Raw genomic sequence first — 16845 nt, forward strand, 5'->3', positions numbered from 1 at the left:
AATATCTTTTATCTTAAAAAAAATCATCAAAAAGCATTAAATAATATATTAAATATATATATATATATATAAATGTAAATTCCAGAACATATAATTATCATGTATATTCTTGTCATATAAAATTTAAATATTCTTAGTCTTATCACGTTCTTGCGTACATTGCACTGCATGCCTATATGAACCAATCGGACTTTTGAAAATTTAAATTTAAATATGTATTGAAGCTGTCGTCATTTCAAATGGCAGTTGCAATCTGTGAAGCGGTATGTAATAAAGCCGAAAAGATTAGAAAAATTAAGAACGAAGTGGTCATATATCAAAATTTGTATGCTACTTCGTTGAATATATTAATGTTATAGGAATATTAAGAAAAAATGTCAAGCGATGTTAAAGTGGCAATAAAATTGAGACCGTTGATTGAACAGGAACAAGATGAAAATTTATCAATACAATGGATTGTAAAAGAAAATTCAATTGTTTCATTAAATCAAGAGACTAAAAAATTGGAGGATAATGAATTTCATTTTGGTACGTGTTAGGTCTAATGTTGTCTCAATTTTTATTTTTAAATTCAAATAGAAAAGTAAAATATTTATAATGAAATTATAATATATATAATAAATATAACCTACTTATTTTTTTAAATTAAGTAACATATTATTAATTTATGAATAAGAATTAGTCAAAATACAAAGACTTTATAATTGTTAAATAATTATTCATTACATATATACTTATACAATATATTATGTTATTAAATATTTATACTGTATAATTGTCATTATTTATTTGTATTTAAATAGAAAACAGAATAATAAATATATAAAATGCATTGTACTATTAATAACCTTTGATTTTATTCAAATTTATTCAAAATTTAAAAATAATTTATTTAGTAATTTAATGATTAAATATTAACAATTTTAAATTATATGAATAAATTAATTACATTTATTTAATTTATTTAAAAAGCTATAAGTAATAAATAATAAATAATAAAAGAAAATTTTCAATTTTGAATATCTATATATATTTTATATATTATATTTTATATTATATTTATTTACAGATTATAATTTTGATATGAATACAAAAAATTATAATGTATTTGATAATATTATAAAACCAATTGTTGATGATGTTATAAATGGTTTTAATGGAACAATATTTTGTTATGGTCAGATCAATTCTGGTAAAACATATACAATGATAGGTACTTCAGAAGATCCAGGGATAATACCACTTAGTATTGAATATATATTTAATGCTATTTCAAATATCATTAATCGTGTATTTATATTAAGGTTTGTATCAAGATTATATATATTTGAAATCATTTTAAAAAGTTATAATAGATTGTGTATTGTATTCTTTTTAGAGTATCTTATTTAGAAATTTGTAATGAAAAGATAAATGATTTATTAAATAAAAATCAAGTTGATTTAAAATTATATAAAGATGAAAATGGACAAATAATTATTAAATGTAAAGAAGAAATTATAAATTCTGCAGATTACATGTTATCTATAATGAAAGAAGGAATTAAAAATAAAAAAATTCAAGAAAAGAATAGGAATAAACATATATATAGTCATAGCATATTTAAAATTGTAAGATTATATAGAATATATTATTACAATATTTTTTTAGATTTTTCAATACAATAAATTTTCATCTTTTTAGATAATTGAAAGTCAAGAAATTGATGATGATCCAAAAAATATTATACAAGTATCACAATTAAGTTTAATTGATCTTGCTGGTTTTGAGAAAAGTTGTTGTACAACTGGTGTTGAAGAATGTCAAAGAGATATATCTCTTTTTACCCTAGAATCAATAATTACACAGATAAATAAGTCAAAAAATTTCCAGAAACATATTGATTATCATAGTAAATTAACAGAATTACTTCAATCATCATTAAGTGGCAATGCTTTAATAGCTATGATATGTACAATAATACCTGTTGCTTTAGAGGAAACATATTGCACTCTATCGTTAGTATGCTATTTTTACAGTATTATTCAAAGTTTTATATATTAGAATATATTTTCTTAATATTTAGGTTTGCAACTCAAGCAAAAAATATCAAAACTAAGCCACAAAAAAATGAAATTACATCTAATGCATCACTTCTAATACGTTATACAAAACAATTAAAAAAACTTCAAGCAGAATTAGAGGTTTGTATAAAATTAACATATTTTTATGATATTATTATATATTATAATATATAATTATTATATTAAAATTTCTCTATTAAATTATGTATTATATTGAAATTATTTCATTAGCAAATAAGAAATGAAAATTCATCTATAGAAGAAATAGAATATAATAAACTGCAACAAAGATATCAGATTGATTATTTGTTAGAAGAACGTATAAAATTATTAAAGAATCAAATTATTTCTGGATGCACAAAAAGTTATGAAAAACCAATTAAATATAAATCTAGAAAAAGACAAATTTGGTGTAATTCTGGAATGATTAAACAATATTTACCTATATTACATATTCAAAATTGCTTACCAACAATAAATGAGATATCACCTGAAAAAACATATAAAAAAAACGTGCAGTCAATTGATATTGTAGATCAAAGTAAATTTATTATATTACAATTTATCTTTCATATTATTTTTTCTTATTTAAAAATTTATATTTTTTGTTTTTATATTTTTAGCATTTCATACAGCTTTTACAGATTTTGAATTAGAATTACTTGATCGTGAAGCAGATTATGAAATCAAAGAAACTGATAGTATTGAAAATGAATATATAAGTAATGAATCTAATATAAAATCTAAAACTGATGATTTTTTTCTAAAACCAGAAAAACAAGATTCTTCTATACAAACCTCTAGGTATATATCATTTGCTAATAAATAATATTTATATTAGTTATTGTAGCTTAATACTTTTCTCTTGTTTACAATAGCAATGAAGTATCTCCTTCTACACCAAAAAGTGTTTTACGAAAATATATTCTAGATTTGACAACAGATCTTAATGAACTTCGAGAATTTACAACTTTAGAAAAACAATTGATGTGTGAAGATTGTAAACATGTAAGTATAATTGATTTACATTTATATATCTAGTATTTTTCTTGATACATTTATCCTATTTTTTAAGAATGTACAACAAGTAAAAAAACAGATTATTACGACTGATTTTAAAAATGATGAAATTATTGAATGTTCTCCAAATTTAATAATAGAATTACAAAAAGAAAAAAATAAATTATCAGAAGATTCGAAATTAAAAGTTCAAAAAACAGATGAAATAAAGAACGATTTTCAAAGCCTTAAATTGGATATAAAAGAATTACAAAAAACTATTTATTTGTTAACAAATGAAAATATGGAAATGTTAAATAAATTATCTGCTGAAAAAGAACGTTCAGAACAAACTGAATTAAATTTTCAAAGAACAATTGATGAACTTTATGGACGTATTTCGAAAATTACAGATGAAAAGATTAATTTAGAAACTGATATAGAAATGTTGAATAATCAATTAAAAAATTTTCGTTCAAAAATAGAAGAAGAAGACAATGAACAATTGATTATTAAATATCAGAATAAAATTGATACTCTAAAAATAGAAAATATTGAATTATCAACTATTATTGATGAAAGAAATAAAGAACTTGAAAATGTTAAAGAAAGTAAATCATTATTATATGATCATGATTGCATTTATAAGGATGAAGTTGCATTACTTATAGAAAAGAATAAATGTTTAATAATGGAAAATAATGAATTTTCTACTGACTTAATAAATAAAATTGAGGAAAATGAAACATTAAAAGAACAATGCAATATTTTGGAAACTAAAATTTATTTGATGAAAAATGCAAATTCTGATGAAAGTGACATAGATCAATTAAGATTGGAAAACAATATTTTAAAAGCTGAAATTGCAGAATTAAAAATAAAAATAACAATGTTAACTGATGAAAATACTAAGTTTTCTAATAATTTATTGAAAACAATAAACGATCTGGATTATTCAAGTAATGAAAAAATAAATAGTAATATGCATTTATGTATAGAACTTGATAATTCAAAAGAGAAAAATCAAATTGTAAAGAAAACATTGCAAGAAGAAGATAACGAATTATTAAAAAATAAAGTTATAAAGTTACAAAACGAGAATATGCATTTATCTCATTTAAATAAAAAATTAAGTGATTTAAAATTATCATCTTGCAGTCAATGCATATATTTAAAAACTGTAAATGAGAATCGTACAACTCATAAAATTAAAGAAAAAATTTTAAATTGTAAATTGGAAAATTTACAAAAAAAATTTGATCGTAAATGTGCAGAAGCTGATGCACTAAAACGTAAAGCTAATCAAGATTTAAATTTAACTTTAACTGATATATCTTTAAATACAAATATAGGTGGAATGAATGTAAGTTCTGTAGAGGAAGAAATTCAGTATTTAAATAATGAATTACAGGTTTTAAAAGATAACCATGATGAATTATGGGTTTTATATGAGGAAAAGTGCGACGAACTTGAAAAACTTCATGATATAGGTGATTCAAAAAATATAGACGATGGTTGTAAATTGAAAAAATGTGTATTCAAAAATAAAAGAAAACTTGATGAATTACAAAATCATGTTGATCAAGTGAAAGAGGATATAGGTGAATTGAAAAAAGAATTTAGAACAGAAAGAGAAAGCTTTTTAGAAAAAATCAATGTATTAAAAAACATTAATGAAAAATTACAACAAGAAATATCAGATAAAGAAATATCAATAATTACAGTTACAGAAAAAGCTCAAATTTTTGAAACTGAATTATCAAATACGAATAAAGAAATTGAACAATTTTTTATGAAGGAGAAATTAATGCAAACTGAAAAATTAACATTAGAAGTAGAATTAGAAGATCTCAAAATGGATCAAAGAAATAAAGATATTCTTATTACTAAATTAAATATAACAATCAATGAATTAAATGAATTAATATCATCATTAAAAAAGGAATTAGATTCAATAAGTAATCAAAAAAATGAATTAATTACTTCAATTGAAAAAATTGAATATAAATATAAAGAAGAATTAAAATTATTAAAACAACAATATGATAGATTAGAACAAGAAAAACAAAATAATATAGAAATAGAAAAACGTGCAACATTATGGGTTAAGGAATTAGAATCAAATATAGAAAAACTTAAGGCAGATCTAGAAAAAGAAGAAAATCTACATAAAGAATTTGAGAAAAAAATTTTCAAATTGGAAAATTTTTTACAAGAAAATGAAAATGAGAAAGAAACATATAAAGAAAAACTTAAAGTACTTGAAGTACAATTAACCAATTCCAAAGATAATTCAATAATTAAAGAATCTGAAATTAATACAAATAAGAGATTACAAAAAGAGTTAGATACTGTCAAAGAATGTATGATTAGAGAATTAACATCACTTAAATGTAAAATACATTCTTTGAACTTTTCAAATAAAACTGCAAATGAAATTTTCATCATTTTTTTGCAAACACTTATGTTAAAAGAAGAAGAAGTAATTAAAGAAATGAGAGAATTATTTGAAAAAGAAAAACAAGAATTAGATGACAAAAGACAACAAAGTGCAGATGCTGAGAAGCGTGTAATATTATGGTCTAAAGAATTAGAAAGTGAAAATGAAAAATTGCATACTGATTTAACAAAAACGGAGCGTTTATGTACAGAACAACAAGATAAAATTTATCAATTAGAATATCTTTTAAAAGAAAATAATTATGAAAAAGAAATACTTAAAGAAAAAATAGAAATAATAGAAATTGATTTTAATAATTTGCAAAGCGAATTTGACAAACGATGCAAAGTAGATATCCAACAAAAAGGAGAAGCAGATATCATTGCACAAAAACGAGAAAAGGAAGTGCAAGAAGCTTTTAAACATAAAGAAATTGAACTTCAGTCTAAAATAAAATTTGAAGAAGAGCAATATAAAAAAAAAATAGAAGAATTAATTTCTTCTATAGAAATTTATAAAACAAAAAATATAGAATTGAAAAATAATATTGAAGGACTTGAAGCTAATGAGAAACAATTAAAAAATATTATAGAAATAAATTCCTCTGAACTCAAAATAAATAATCAATCTATTCAAAAAATGTCTCTTGATTTTGAACAACTCACAGAAGCTTATAATGAACTAACTCATGAAGTAGAACGAAAAACATTCCAAATTGAGAATATTACAACACTTTTAAAAAATAAATGTGATTTATTATCTGAATATAAAGCTAAACTTGAAAATATGATACCAGATTATGAAATGCTACAAAAGCAAAGTAAAGAAAGAAAAGAAAATATAGAACGATATAAAGAAGAAATAGAAAAATTGGAAATGGAAAAAAGAAAAAAAATTGAAATAATTGAAGATAAATTAAATTCGGAAGAAATAAAAAATATTGGATTAAATAAGCAATTAAATGAATTGAATAGCAAAAATATTAATTTAATAGATGAATTAGATAATTTGAAAGAAAAGTATGAAGAATTACAACAAGTAAATGTAAAATTAGAAAGAAAAATTAGAAATAGTACAAGTAAAATAAAAGCTGAAACAGAGATGGAAGAATTAAAAGATATGAATAAAAGATTACAAAATAATTTGGAAGGAGCAAGTAATCGAATAATTGAATTACAAGAAAGCAAAAACAAAACTTTTAAAGAATTAGTTAATTTAAAAAATCAATATGAATTGCTGTCTCAAGAAAATGTAGAAATAAAAAAATCTTTATCATTATGTAAATTTAAACAAACTACTTTATATTTATCTCAAGAAGATAGTAAATATGATGTACTTCTTCAAGAAAAAAATAAAATTGCATTAGAACTAGAAGATAAAAAATTATTATTAATGCAAAAAGAAAAAGAAATTAATGAATATATGAATCAAATAAAAGACTTTGTTATTAAAAAGAAACAATTTGATAATCAATTAATAGAATATAGTACCATTTTATGTAAATGCAATATAGAAATATCAAATTTGAAAGATGAAGTATGCATCCAGCAAACTAAAACTAAATTAGTTAATGAATTAGAGAAAAAATTAAAAATTTTAGAAGAAGAAAATAAAAATCTCACACATCAACTTGAGACATTTAAAATAAAAATAGAAACTAATATGAAACAGATAGAAGATACAAAATTATACAATGAAAAAACTCTTTATACTTTAAAAAAAAATTTGGAATTACAAATGAAATATAATGATTATCAAAATGAACTGGAAATAAAAACTAACAGTAATAACAGTTCAAGATCTACTAGTCCTGCTTTTGAAAATAATAGAAGAAGACGTAGCAGAAATGAGATATTTAATCAAAGAAGACAATTAGAAAATGTAATAATTGATATTGATTCTACTGAAAATGAAGAAATATGTCAAATATTAAGAAAAAAAATTCAAGAATTAGAATTACAATTAGTATCAAAAAATGGACAAATTGCAGCATTAGAAATTCAAATTCAGAGTGAAAATTTTCCTTATCAACAAAAATGTAAAGAATTAGAAGAACTTTTACTTATGTTTCGTAAAAAGGTATGTATAATATTATTTTTCTAATCTTAGAAAATACAATTGAACAAATTAATTAAAATTAATAATAAAATATTTTTATAGAATACTGAACTTAATTCTGAAGTAAGAAAACTTCAAAGAACTTTGTATGATATTAATACATGGGAATGTGACATATGTAGACGATGGCGCATTAATAAAAGAGATCAAGCATGTCAAACAATATTTAATGCGCCGCAACTTTTTACTATGAATAACGAAATAATTGAAGTAAGTAAGATAGTAAGTATAAAATAATGATATAGTAATTTTACATAAAAATCATTTTACATCCTTACAGAATCATATAAAAATAAGAAAATTAGAAAAAGAAAAAGAATTAATAAAAGATATATGCCGTGCACGATGCAGACAAATAAAAAATTTAGAAGATAAAGTAAGAGAATTGGAAGGAGCATAGGCTTTTATATAAAAATAATTTTATATATAATAACATCTTTGCAGAATCATATAAAAATAAGAAAACTAGAAAAAGAAAAATATTAATGTAAATTAATAAAAGGTGTATGCTATGCACAATGCCAACAAATAAAAAATTTAGAAAATAAAATAAGAGAATTGAAAGAAGCATAGGCTGCATCATATTCAATATATATTGAATTTTTGAAAGAAGAATCTAATTGACATATTTCTGTTATATAATTCAACAAACAATTTGATTTGAGAAAAAACATGAAACATTTCTTCAAATATGCTTTGCTTAAAACTGAACTATCAAGATTTAATTTCTTTTTGATAGTGCTTAAGCAGATATAATTTCTACAATTTATTTATTTTTATATGCAATGAAGTGATGTTTGAAAAATGATAAAAAAGTAATGAATATCTATTTTTTTAAAGTTAAAATTAAAATATTATTTAACTTAGAATATTTACTTAAACATGAAAAAAATAATTTCATATTTTAAGATGAAATATTTATATATTATTCATAAAATATTTCTATATATTGTTCTATATGTTGAAATTTAACTTTATTTTCAGATGTATATTGTTTATTTATACGTTTAATTTTCATAGCCTATTTTTCTTTTCTTTTATTTCTTAAAAAGTTGAAATCTTTAAAGTTGAAATGACGTATATATTTAATGTTTTCTACAGAATGAAATGAAAGAAAATGTTCCAGCTAATATATTAATGAAAGTTTACAAGATTATCAAATTCTAAAAGAAATATATGCAATAGTTAAAAAAAGTCTTCCAGAAATTACAGTCTACAATATTATTAAACATTAGAAGACTATTATACATAATACTATTGAAGTATTATGTTCATTCCTTTTCACTGAAATAGTGTAAATAACAATATCAATATATTTATATTTCTCAGGTATTATATTTTTGTATTTTCATAAATATGATGTAAATAAGAGCAAAATTAATTTTTATGTATATTATGACGATATAAAAATAGTTATATATATATATATATTACATTTCTCTACCAACATTATAATAAAATACAATCTGTGATTCCGTAAAATATGCTTATTATATAAATATTAATATATGTATGAAACATGCTGTTAATTAATTATTATATTCTATATTTATATTTAAATTATATAATATTTATTATAACAAAATAATTCCATTAGAATTATCAATATATAATAAAATCAAAAAAATCATTAAAAATTAGTAAAGTTCTGTAAATTGCTTAATTAAAATATAAATAAAAAATATTAAATATTAAAAATTTTTATTTGAAATAAAAATGAAAAAATAAGAAAAACCATTTTTTTCTAGTAATTTAATTACTAGATTCTTTATATTGCCTATCCTGACGTTCCAACAGCCTTGATATATTATAAATAAAGGTTAATGTAGTACTATCTAGTAAACTATTCAGTTAAGATTCTGTGCTGTTTATAATCGTGATTATTTATATATGTTAAACATAAATAAATAAAGTAACATAAAAAAAAATCGAAAATGGATTTTCAAAATCGTCCAGGAGGTAAAACTGGTGGTGGAGGTGTTGCATCTTGGTCAGAAAGTAACCGAGATAGAAGAGAACGTTTACGACAACTTGCATTGGAAACTATTGATCTTAATAAAGATCCATATTTTATGAAAAATCATTTAGGATCATATGAATGTAAATTATGTTTAACTCTTCACAATAATGAAGGTAGTTATTTAGCTCATACACAGGGTAAAAAGCATCAAGCAAATTTAGCTAGAAGAGCTGCTAAAGAAGCAAAGGAAGCACCTCAAACACTTGCACCTGAAAAACCTCGTGTAGAACCAAAAAAATTTGTAAAAATTGGAAGACCTGGTTACAGAGTAACTAAACAACGAGATCCAGAATCAGGACAACAAAGTTTATTGTTTCAAGTCGATTATCCAGAAGTTGCAGATAATGTTATTCCAAGACATAGATTTATGTCAGCATATGAACAAAGAGTTGAACCACCAGATCGTAAATGGCAATACTTATTATTTGCTGCTGAGCCTTATGAAACTATAGCTTTCAAAGTAAGTTTATTTTATAATATAAATATAAACTAATAGAAAATTATTTTATTCATTGTTTTATATCTTTTATGTTATTATAAAAATATAATAATATTTATCAGGTTCCTAGTAGAGAAGTTGAAAAGGCAGAAGGCAAGTTTTGGACACATTGGAACAAAGATACAAAACAATTTTTTTTACAATTTGCATTTAAAAATGAAAAACCTTCAGTTGGCAAAGTACCACCTCCTCCTGTTCCTTTAATAAGGCCTGGATTAGGACCACCTATGGTACCAGTTCCACCACCACCAAGACCACCTATGTTTAATCCAGTACCACCACCACCAGCTCTTTTAGCAACAGGCATGCAAATACCTCCACCACCTCCTCATATAGCATAATCTTTTGATTAATAATAAAATAAAATAAAAAAATATTAATGAATATTAAATTTCTTTTTTTAAATAAATATATTTTTTTTGTATATAAAAAAACTATATAAAAACTATATAAAAACATTGCAATAGTTTATTGTATCTAACTCATTATTTTCTTGCTAATTTACTAATTCGATATAGATTAATAATTTTTTTCATCTTCAATTGAAAATGAGAATAAGAAATATTACATACATATTCGTATATAATTCCTTCTTAATAAAATATAATCATATATATATATATATATCTAAAAAAAATATTATATTTTCATAAATGATATATAATTAATAAAGAAAAGATATTGGAATCGTATAATTCGATATTTTTGCTAGTAAATACTTAAATATATTTAAATATATTTTAATTAATTCAGAAAAAAATTGAATTCGACAAAATTTAAAAGCAAACGAATTATTAAAATTGAAATTGCAAAACTAATTGATTAAAAGTTGGATATTATTTTTATAATTAACAGGGCTTAATTCCAAATAATAGCCACTTGTGAAAACAATTTTAAGAAATGCAATAAAATTTATTCATTTGCATCAAATCATTACTATCATATTTATCGCCATTATTACTATTAATCAAACTGTAAATATCTATTTTAAATACAAGAATTTTGTAAAAATTATATTTAATATAAAAAAAATTAAAAAATGTTATAAGATCTTTCTTTTTTTGTTATTAAATTTTATTAAGAATATAAATTTATTGGAATACACAGTGACCACACCAATTAAGACAATCAAGATTTCAGCTCCTAAAAATAAAAAAATCTTTATTAATTTAAAAAAAAATCTTTAATATCACTAAATTAGATTAGTTTCATTATCAGTTAAACAGAACAATCAACATAGTATTAAGTGTTGTACGCACTTTTTCGACCGCCCGTTCATATTATCATCATTAAATATTTTAATTATAATTTATAAAATTATAGAAATATATAAATAAATATTATAAAAGTTTCATTATGATATAATTTACTTGCATATTTAAGCAGAAAGAACACAAACTCCACCAACAGCTTTAATTTTATCTTCTGCAAGTTTACTGAAAAATTTGGCTTTAACAATAACTGGTTGCTTAGGAAGTCGACCTTTTCCTAAAAGTTTGTAATATCCCTACAAAATTAAATTTATGATAAAAATGTAAATGCAATATATTAAGTAATTTTAAGATATAATATAATTTTTATTTCATAAATATATGTGTGTGTATATATATATATATATATATATATATATATTATTTCATATATATTATTTCATATATATATATATATATATATGAAATAAATGAAATAATTATTATTTTAAACTTACCGCTTTAACAAGATCAATTACTGGAACTTTATTTTCTGAATCTTTATATTTAAGCCTAGTTTGTTCAGAAACTAATGTCCACAATTTATCCAAATTTAAAGTAGGACACCATTTTGTATTGCGTCTTAAATGATAATTCCTCATACCAAGCTATAAAAATAAATTAAAAATTTACTAATAATCATTTTAATTAGAAGTTAATTCGATATTGATGCAACACATCAGAATATTAAGTACAATCAAAGTATTTCAGTTCGCCAGTGAAAAATAAAGTTCAATATCATCATTTAATATTTGAAATAATTTAATTATAATAAAAACACAAAAAAATATTTACCTTTCCAAAATAACCAGGATGGTATTTGTCAAAGTTGATACGATGATGGTGTAAACCACCGGCATTACCCCGTCCACCAGGATGTTTTCTATGTTTACCTTGAATATAATAAAATATTGTTTTATTATTTAATTTTATTATATAATGTTATATAATTTTTAATTTATTTTTATTAAAATAAATTTTTAATTTTATAATGAATATTGTAACATCATACCTATACGTCCGTGACCATGGCTTACATGACCACGAAGTTTCCTGGTCTTTTTTTTATGTGTAGACTATAAATAAAAAAAAAAAATCATATTATAAAATTATTTATTTGATTTTACTAAAGATTTTAATTATTATTTATTTTATTTATTTTATTTATTATAAAAATTTATTTTATTATAAAAATTATGTCCAAATATTAATATAACACATATATTAGAATATTTATGATTATTTAATGGATTATTTAAAAAAAAAATATTAAAATCATGCTATAAAATTATTGATTGGATTCTAAAAGATTTTGTTTTATCATGAAGGTTATGTTCGAGTGTTAACATGAATCTATCATATTAACAATATTTATGATTACAACTTAATAATTATTTTAAAAAAATAATAATCATAAAAGTATATTTAATAAATTTTTAATAAAACTATAATTTTTAATATTTTATTTATATAAAGATGTTTTCAAGTACTCCAGATTACATTTATAACTAACTTACCATTTTAGTCGCGATGTGAAGAACGAAACCGCTCTTTATCAAAATTATTAGATATTGCACAGATGGCGTGTGTATATTTAACTAGCATTTGAGCATAAAATAACTATTACAAAAAATAACAAAAACATTATTATTAATATAATTTATATGTAAAACATAAAATTTAAGTTTTATTAGATTAAATTGTTAATTATAAATACAATAAATAATTAATTTTAAAACATAAATAATAGATAAATGTAAAAAATAATAAAACAATGTGATTGGCTATTGAAAATCTCATGTAAACTACGTTTTATTTTATTTTTCATGTTATTTTATATTTATATTAATAATACGTTTTCAAAAATTACATATTTTAATAAATAAAAATTAAAAAATACAATACAAAGTGAATATTTACTTATTAATAATTATTTTCGTAAATTATTAGTTATATGAAATTGACTTTAATCTTTGTGCAATGTGCATCTTACAAGAAAGTAATGATACATGGTTTAGTTGTGCACATATTAGTTGTGCAGACCGGATTAAAAGATATATAAGGGTTTGTAGATTTCCTAAGATTTATTTGTTGTAATTATCTCGAAATTACGTATATTTAAAAGTGAAATTTGAACTATTCCAAAAAAATTTTATTATTAAAACGATAAAAAAACTATTAAAAAACTGAACATACATAGAGAAAATCTTAAAAGTAGATCAAGATGCAGGAATCTCAACCGAAGAAAGGCAAGAAAGGTAAAAAAATAGTTATAAAATTTATAAATATGTATCATGAAATAAGAATAAAATAGTAATATTTCAAATATGTATATAAGCTTATTTTTTAATTAAACTTTAAACATTTTTTTCTTATGATAAATGTCGTCTGCTTTCTCTTAACCTCTATTTAACTGTTCTTAAGTTACATACGGAAAGGATAATAATATATTTTTAGTCTTTTTATAATATTTATAATTTGATAAATTAAAGTTTATTTTGTTTGCCTTTTTCTATACTCATAAAAACTTCTAAATTTTTATGAAGTGATTTATAAAAATGATTATAATTTTAAAGCATTATGATACATATTTCATAATTTAAAATTAATATTAAATTTTATGATATTTTATTCTTGTAGAATATAAATTCATTATAAATGATATGATTATATTATGTTATAAAAACGTTTAGAAAATGTAATAATTAATAACTATATAAGGTGAAAGTTGTTTAATTATAAATTAGATAGTGAAAGCTACAAGTGTCTATCATAAAATGTCATATACTTTTTTTATCAGTATTATTGTTATACATTTTTTATCTTTTCATTACAATTATATAATTATATAATAAACAATTATTACAATTATTTAAATTATATAATAAAAGTTTATTTTAATATTTTTAATTTAATTATTTAATTTAATTTTATTTAATTATATTATCATGCATCATATTATGTATCATTATATATCATATAAAAATATATATATATATAATAATTTAATCAATTTATTAACTTTTGTAATATATTTAGAATTATATTTTATAAAGAATAATAAAGACCATTTTTATACAAGAAGGAATTATATTATATTAAGTTATAATTTGAAATTGTAATGAAATTAAAATATATTTCTATATTTTATATTTTAAATAGCCAGAAGAAAGCGTAATGATAGCGATGAAGATATCGAAAAAGTTTTGGCCGAATTGGAATTGGAATATTCTGGCAATAAAAAAGAAGTCAAAGATGAACCAATTGAACAGAAACCTGAAGATGAGGATAAAAAAAAGAAAGGAAAAAAAGATAAGAAAAAAGAAAAAAGTGAAATTATTGATATTAAAGAAGAGTTGAAAACTGGTATACTTCTTGAAGAAAATGATATTGATGATGAGATGGAAGTTGGTACTGTAAAAACTGCAGCGCAAAAGAAGAAAGAAAAGAAAGAAAGAGAGAAACAAAAAAAACTTGCCCAGAAGAAAGCAGTATGTAATTTAAATTATTATTGTGCTTATTGTACATTTATATTTAATATTATATTATTTTATTATATTGTTATATTTAAATTATATTTCCTTGATAGGAGATGAATAAGAAGGGAGAAAATAAAGAAGAAAAACTTGGAGAAAAAGAAATGAAGAAAGAATTAGAAATAAAGGTACCAGAAACAAAAACAACAGAATTGAAGGATATTAGTGAAGTAGATGTTTCTGTACCTAGTGAAAATGATGAGAGCAAAAAGAAAAAAAAGAAAGGTGGAAAAGAAGAAACAAAAGAAAAAGGTAACAAATAATTTCATAGTCCTTTTTAAAGTAGCAAATTAATACAAATTATATTTGTTAGGATATAACATTAATTTGTGTCTACATTTAGTATAATTAGATATGTGCAATAGGCAAAGGTCCTGGAAAGAAGACTATAGCTGCAATGCAAGAAGCTTTAAAGAAATTAAAAGAAGAAGAAGAAAGATTGAAACGAGAAGAGGAAGAAAGATTACGACAAGAAGAATTGCGGGAACAAGCTCGATTAGAACAATTGAGACTTGAACAGGAAAGGAAAGAAAGAAAAAAGCTTAAAGAAAAGCAGAGAAAAGAAAGATTAAAGGCAGAAGGGAAACTTTTAACAACAAAACAAAAACAAGATAGAGCTAGAGCACAGGCTATGATCAATGCACTTAAAGCTCAAGGCCTAGTAGATTTACCAGGTGCAGGAGAAAAGAAAACTAGACCAGGTAATTATGATATTCTTTTTTGTAAAAAATAATATAACAAGAAATTTAAATATATGTACATCCTTTCAGGAACTCGTATAAGACCAAACAAAATAAAACAACAAGTGAGTGTCGATGAAAAAGATGATGAAAAGATAGAAGAAAATGTACCAGAAGCAGATACAGTTGAAGTAGAAATAATAGATCAACAATCAAAAGAATCTGAAGAAAAGGAAGATGACGTTAAAGATTCATGGGATGCTGAAACTAGTGAAGATGAACAAGATGAAGGTATTAATATATAATTATAAATATATTTCCAAATATATATAAAATGAAATGTATTTTTAATGAAAGATAATTTTATAGATAAATTAGATGATGTGTCAAAAACTCCTGAAAAAATTCAACAAACAATTCTTTCATTTGAAAAAGAAAAGCAATCTCAAATTGAAGAAACCAGAAAAGAATCTTCAGAAAGCGAATCAGAAAGTGAGAGTGGAAGTGAATCAGAAACTGAGGAAAGTGAAGATGATAGTGGATTAGAGGATAAAGTATCAGATGCAGCAAGGAAAAAAGAACGAGTTAGGGAACGAATACAAGTTCGAAGAATAGAAGCAGAAAAAAAAAGATCGTTAGATAATCTTAGAGCTGCCGTAGTATGTGTTCTAGGTCATGTAGATACTGGAAAAACAAAAATTCTTGATAAATTAAGAAGAACGAATGTACAAGATGGTGAAGCAGGTGGTATAACTCAACAAATTGGCGCCACAAATGTACCTATCGATGCTATTCGAGAGTCAACGAAACACGTGAAAGGAGTACGTTATCTTTTAAAATTATTTTATATATTATATTTAGGATAAAAGATAAAAAATAATAAATGAAAGATTGATAAAAAGTAATAATTTTTGTTTAGTTCGACGAAAAGAAATTCAGAATACCTGGACTTTTGATAATAGATACTCCAGGACACGAATCTTTTAGTAATTTAAGAAATCGAGGATCTTCTTTGTGTGATATAGCGATATTAGTCGTTGATATTATGCATGGTTTAGAGCCACAAACCATCGAAAGTATTAATTTACTGAAGACGAAGAAATGTCCTTTCATTGTAGCTTTAAACAAGATTGATAGGTATAATATATAAAATCAATTCTATAAGAATATATAAATTAAATGCTATATATATTATAAATATATATTTTATAATAAATTTTATAAGATAAATATAATTTTT

At 21.9% G+C, this 16845-nt stretch overlaps 4 protein-coding genes across 7 annotated transcripts in view; 3 read left to right on the top strand and 1 right to left on the bottom strand.

Annotated features, from left to right (window-relative positions):
• Nucleotides 1–128: 128 nt before the first annotated feature.
• Nucleotides 129–8063, top strand: LOC100578129 (kinesin-like protein KIN-7I). 2 transcript variants are annotated; one of them, XM_026445779.1, is made up of 12 exons: nucleotides 129–263; nucleotides 360–528; nucleotides 1070–1304; nucleotides 1379–1610; nucleotides 1684–1997; nucleotides 2066–2183; nucleotides 2295–2604; nucleotides 2687–2867; nucleotides 2942–3071; nucleotides 3139–7581; nucleotides 7663–7830; nucleotides 7901–8063. In XM_026445779.1, exons 2-12 carry the CDS (start codon nucleotides 375–377, stop codon nucleotides 8018–8020), a joined length of 6405 nt encoding a protein of 2134 aa, XP_026301564.1. In that variant the 5' UTR covers nucleotides 129–263; nucleotides 360–374; the 3' UTR covers nucleotides 8021–8063. The 2 variants fall into 2 exon arrangements, with proteins under 2 accessions (XP_026301564.1, XP_026301563.1); XM_026445778.1 differs by having other exon boundaries at nucleotides 136–528.
• Nucleotides 8064–9417: 1354 nt separating this feature from the next.
• On the top strand, nucleotides 9418–10530 carry LOC552334 (splicing factor 3A subunit 2). Its single transcript, XM_624710.6, has 2 exons — nucleotides 9418–10100; nucleotides 10202–10530. Exons 1-2 carry the CDS (start codon nucleotides 9555–9557, stop codon nucleotides 10478–10480), a joined length of 825 nt encoding a protein of 274 aa, XP_624713.1. The 5' UTR covers nucleotides 9418–9554; the 3' UTR covers nucleotides 10481–10530.
• A 656-nt stretch (nucleotides 10531–11186) lies between these two features.
• On the bottom strand, nucleotides 11187–12995 carry LOC552318 (60S ribosomal protein L27a). 2 transcript variants are annotated; one of them, XM_006559402.3, is made up of 6 exons: nucleotides 12907–12995; nucleotides 12402–12465; nucleotides 12185–12282; nucleotides 11848–11997; nucleotides 11514–11646; nucleotides 11187–11282 (listed from the first exon to the last, which is right to left on the bottom strand). In XM_006559402.3, exons 1-5 carry the CDS (start codon nucleotides 12907–12909, stop codon nucleotides 11518–11520), a joined length of 444 nt encoding a protein of 147 aa, XP_006559465.1. In that variant the 5' UTR covers nucleotides 12910–12995; the 3' UTR covers nucleotides 11187–11282; nucleotides 11514–11517. The 2 variants fall into 2 exon arrangements, with proteins under 2 accessions (XP_006559465.1, XP_624696.1); XM_624693.6 differs by having other exon boundaries at nucleotides 11190–11282; nucleotides 11510–11646; nucleotides 12907–12994.
• A 388-nt stretch (nucleotides 12996–13383) lies between these two features.
• The window catches only part of LOC408556 (eukaryotic translation initiation factor 5B), a 32514-nt gene continuing 29052 nt past the window's right edge, over nucleotides 13384–16845 (top strand). Inside the window, exons 1-7 of one of the 2 annotated variants that reach the window (XM_006559401.3) lie at nucleotides 13384–13647; nucleotides 14552–14880; nucleotides 14979–15177; nucleotides 15291–15626; nucleotides 15696–15896; nucleotides 15975–16426; nucleotides 16525–16742. In XM_006559401.3, the coding sequence (XP_006559464.1) occupies nucleotides 13614–13647; nucleotides 14552–14880; nucleotides 14979–15177; nucleotides 15291–15626; nucleotides 15696–15896; nucleotides 15975–16426; nucleotides 16525–16742 (1769 nt within the window). In that variant the 5' untranslated portion in view covers nucleotides 13384–13613. Of the gene's footprint in view, nucleotides 13648–14551; nucleotides 14881–14978; nucleotides 15178–15268; nucleotides 15627–15695; nucleotides 15897–15974; nucleotides 16427–16524; nucleotides 16743–16845 lie in introns of those variants that run through there. The other variant, XM_016916987.2, reaches the window with a different exon arrangement.

The sequence above is a fragment of the Apis mellifera genome, linkage group LG16 (assembly GCF_003254395.2).
Source record: "Apis mellifera strain DH4 linkage group LG16, Amel_HAv3.1, whole genome shotgun sequence".
Taxonomy (NCBI): Eukaryota; Metazoa; Arthropoda; class Insecta; order Hymenoptera; family Apidae; genus Apis; species Apis mellifera.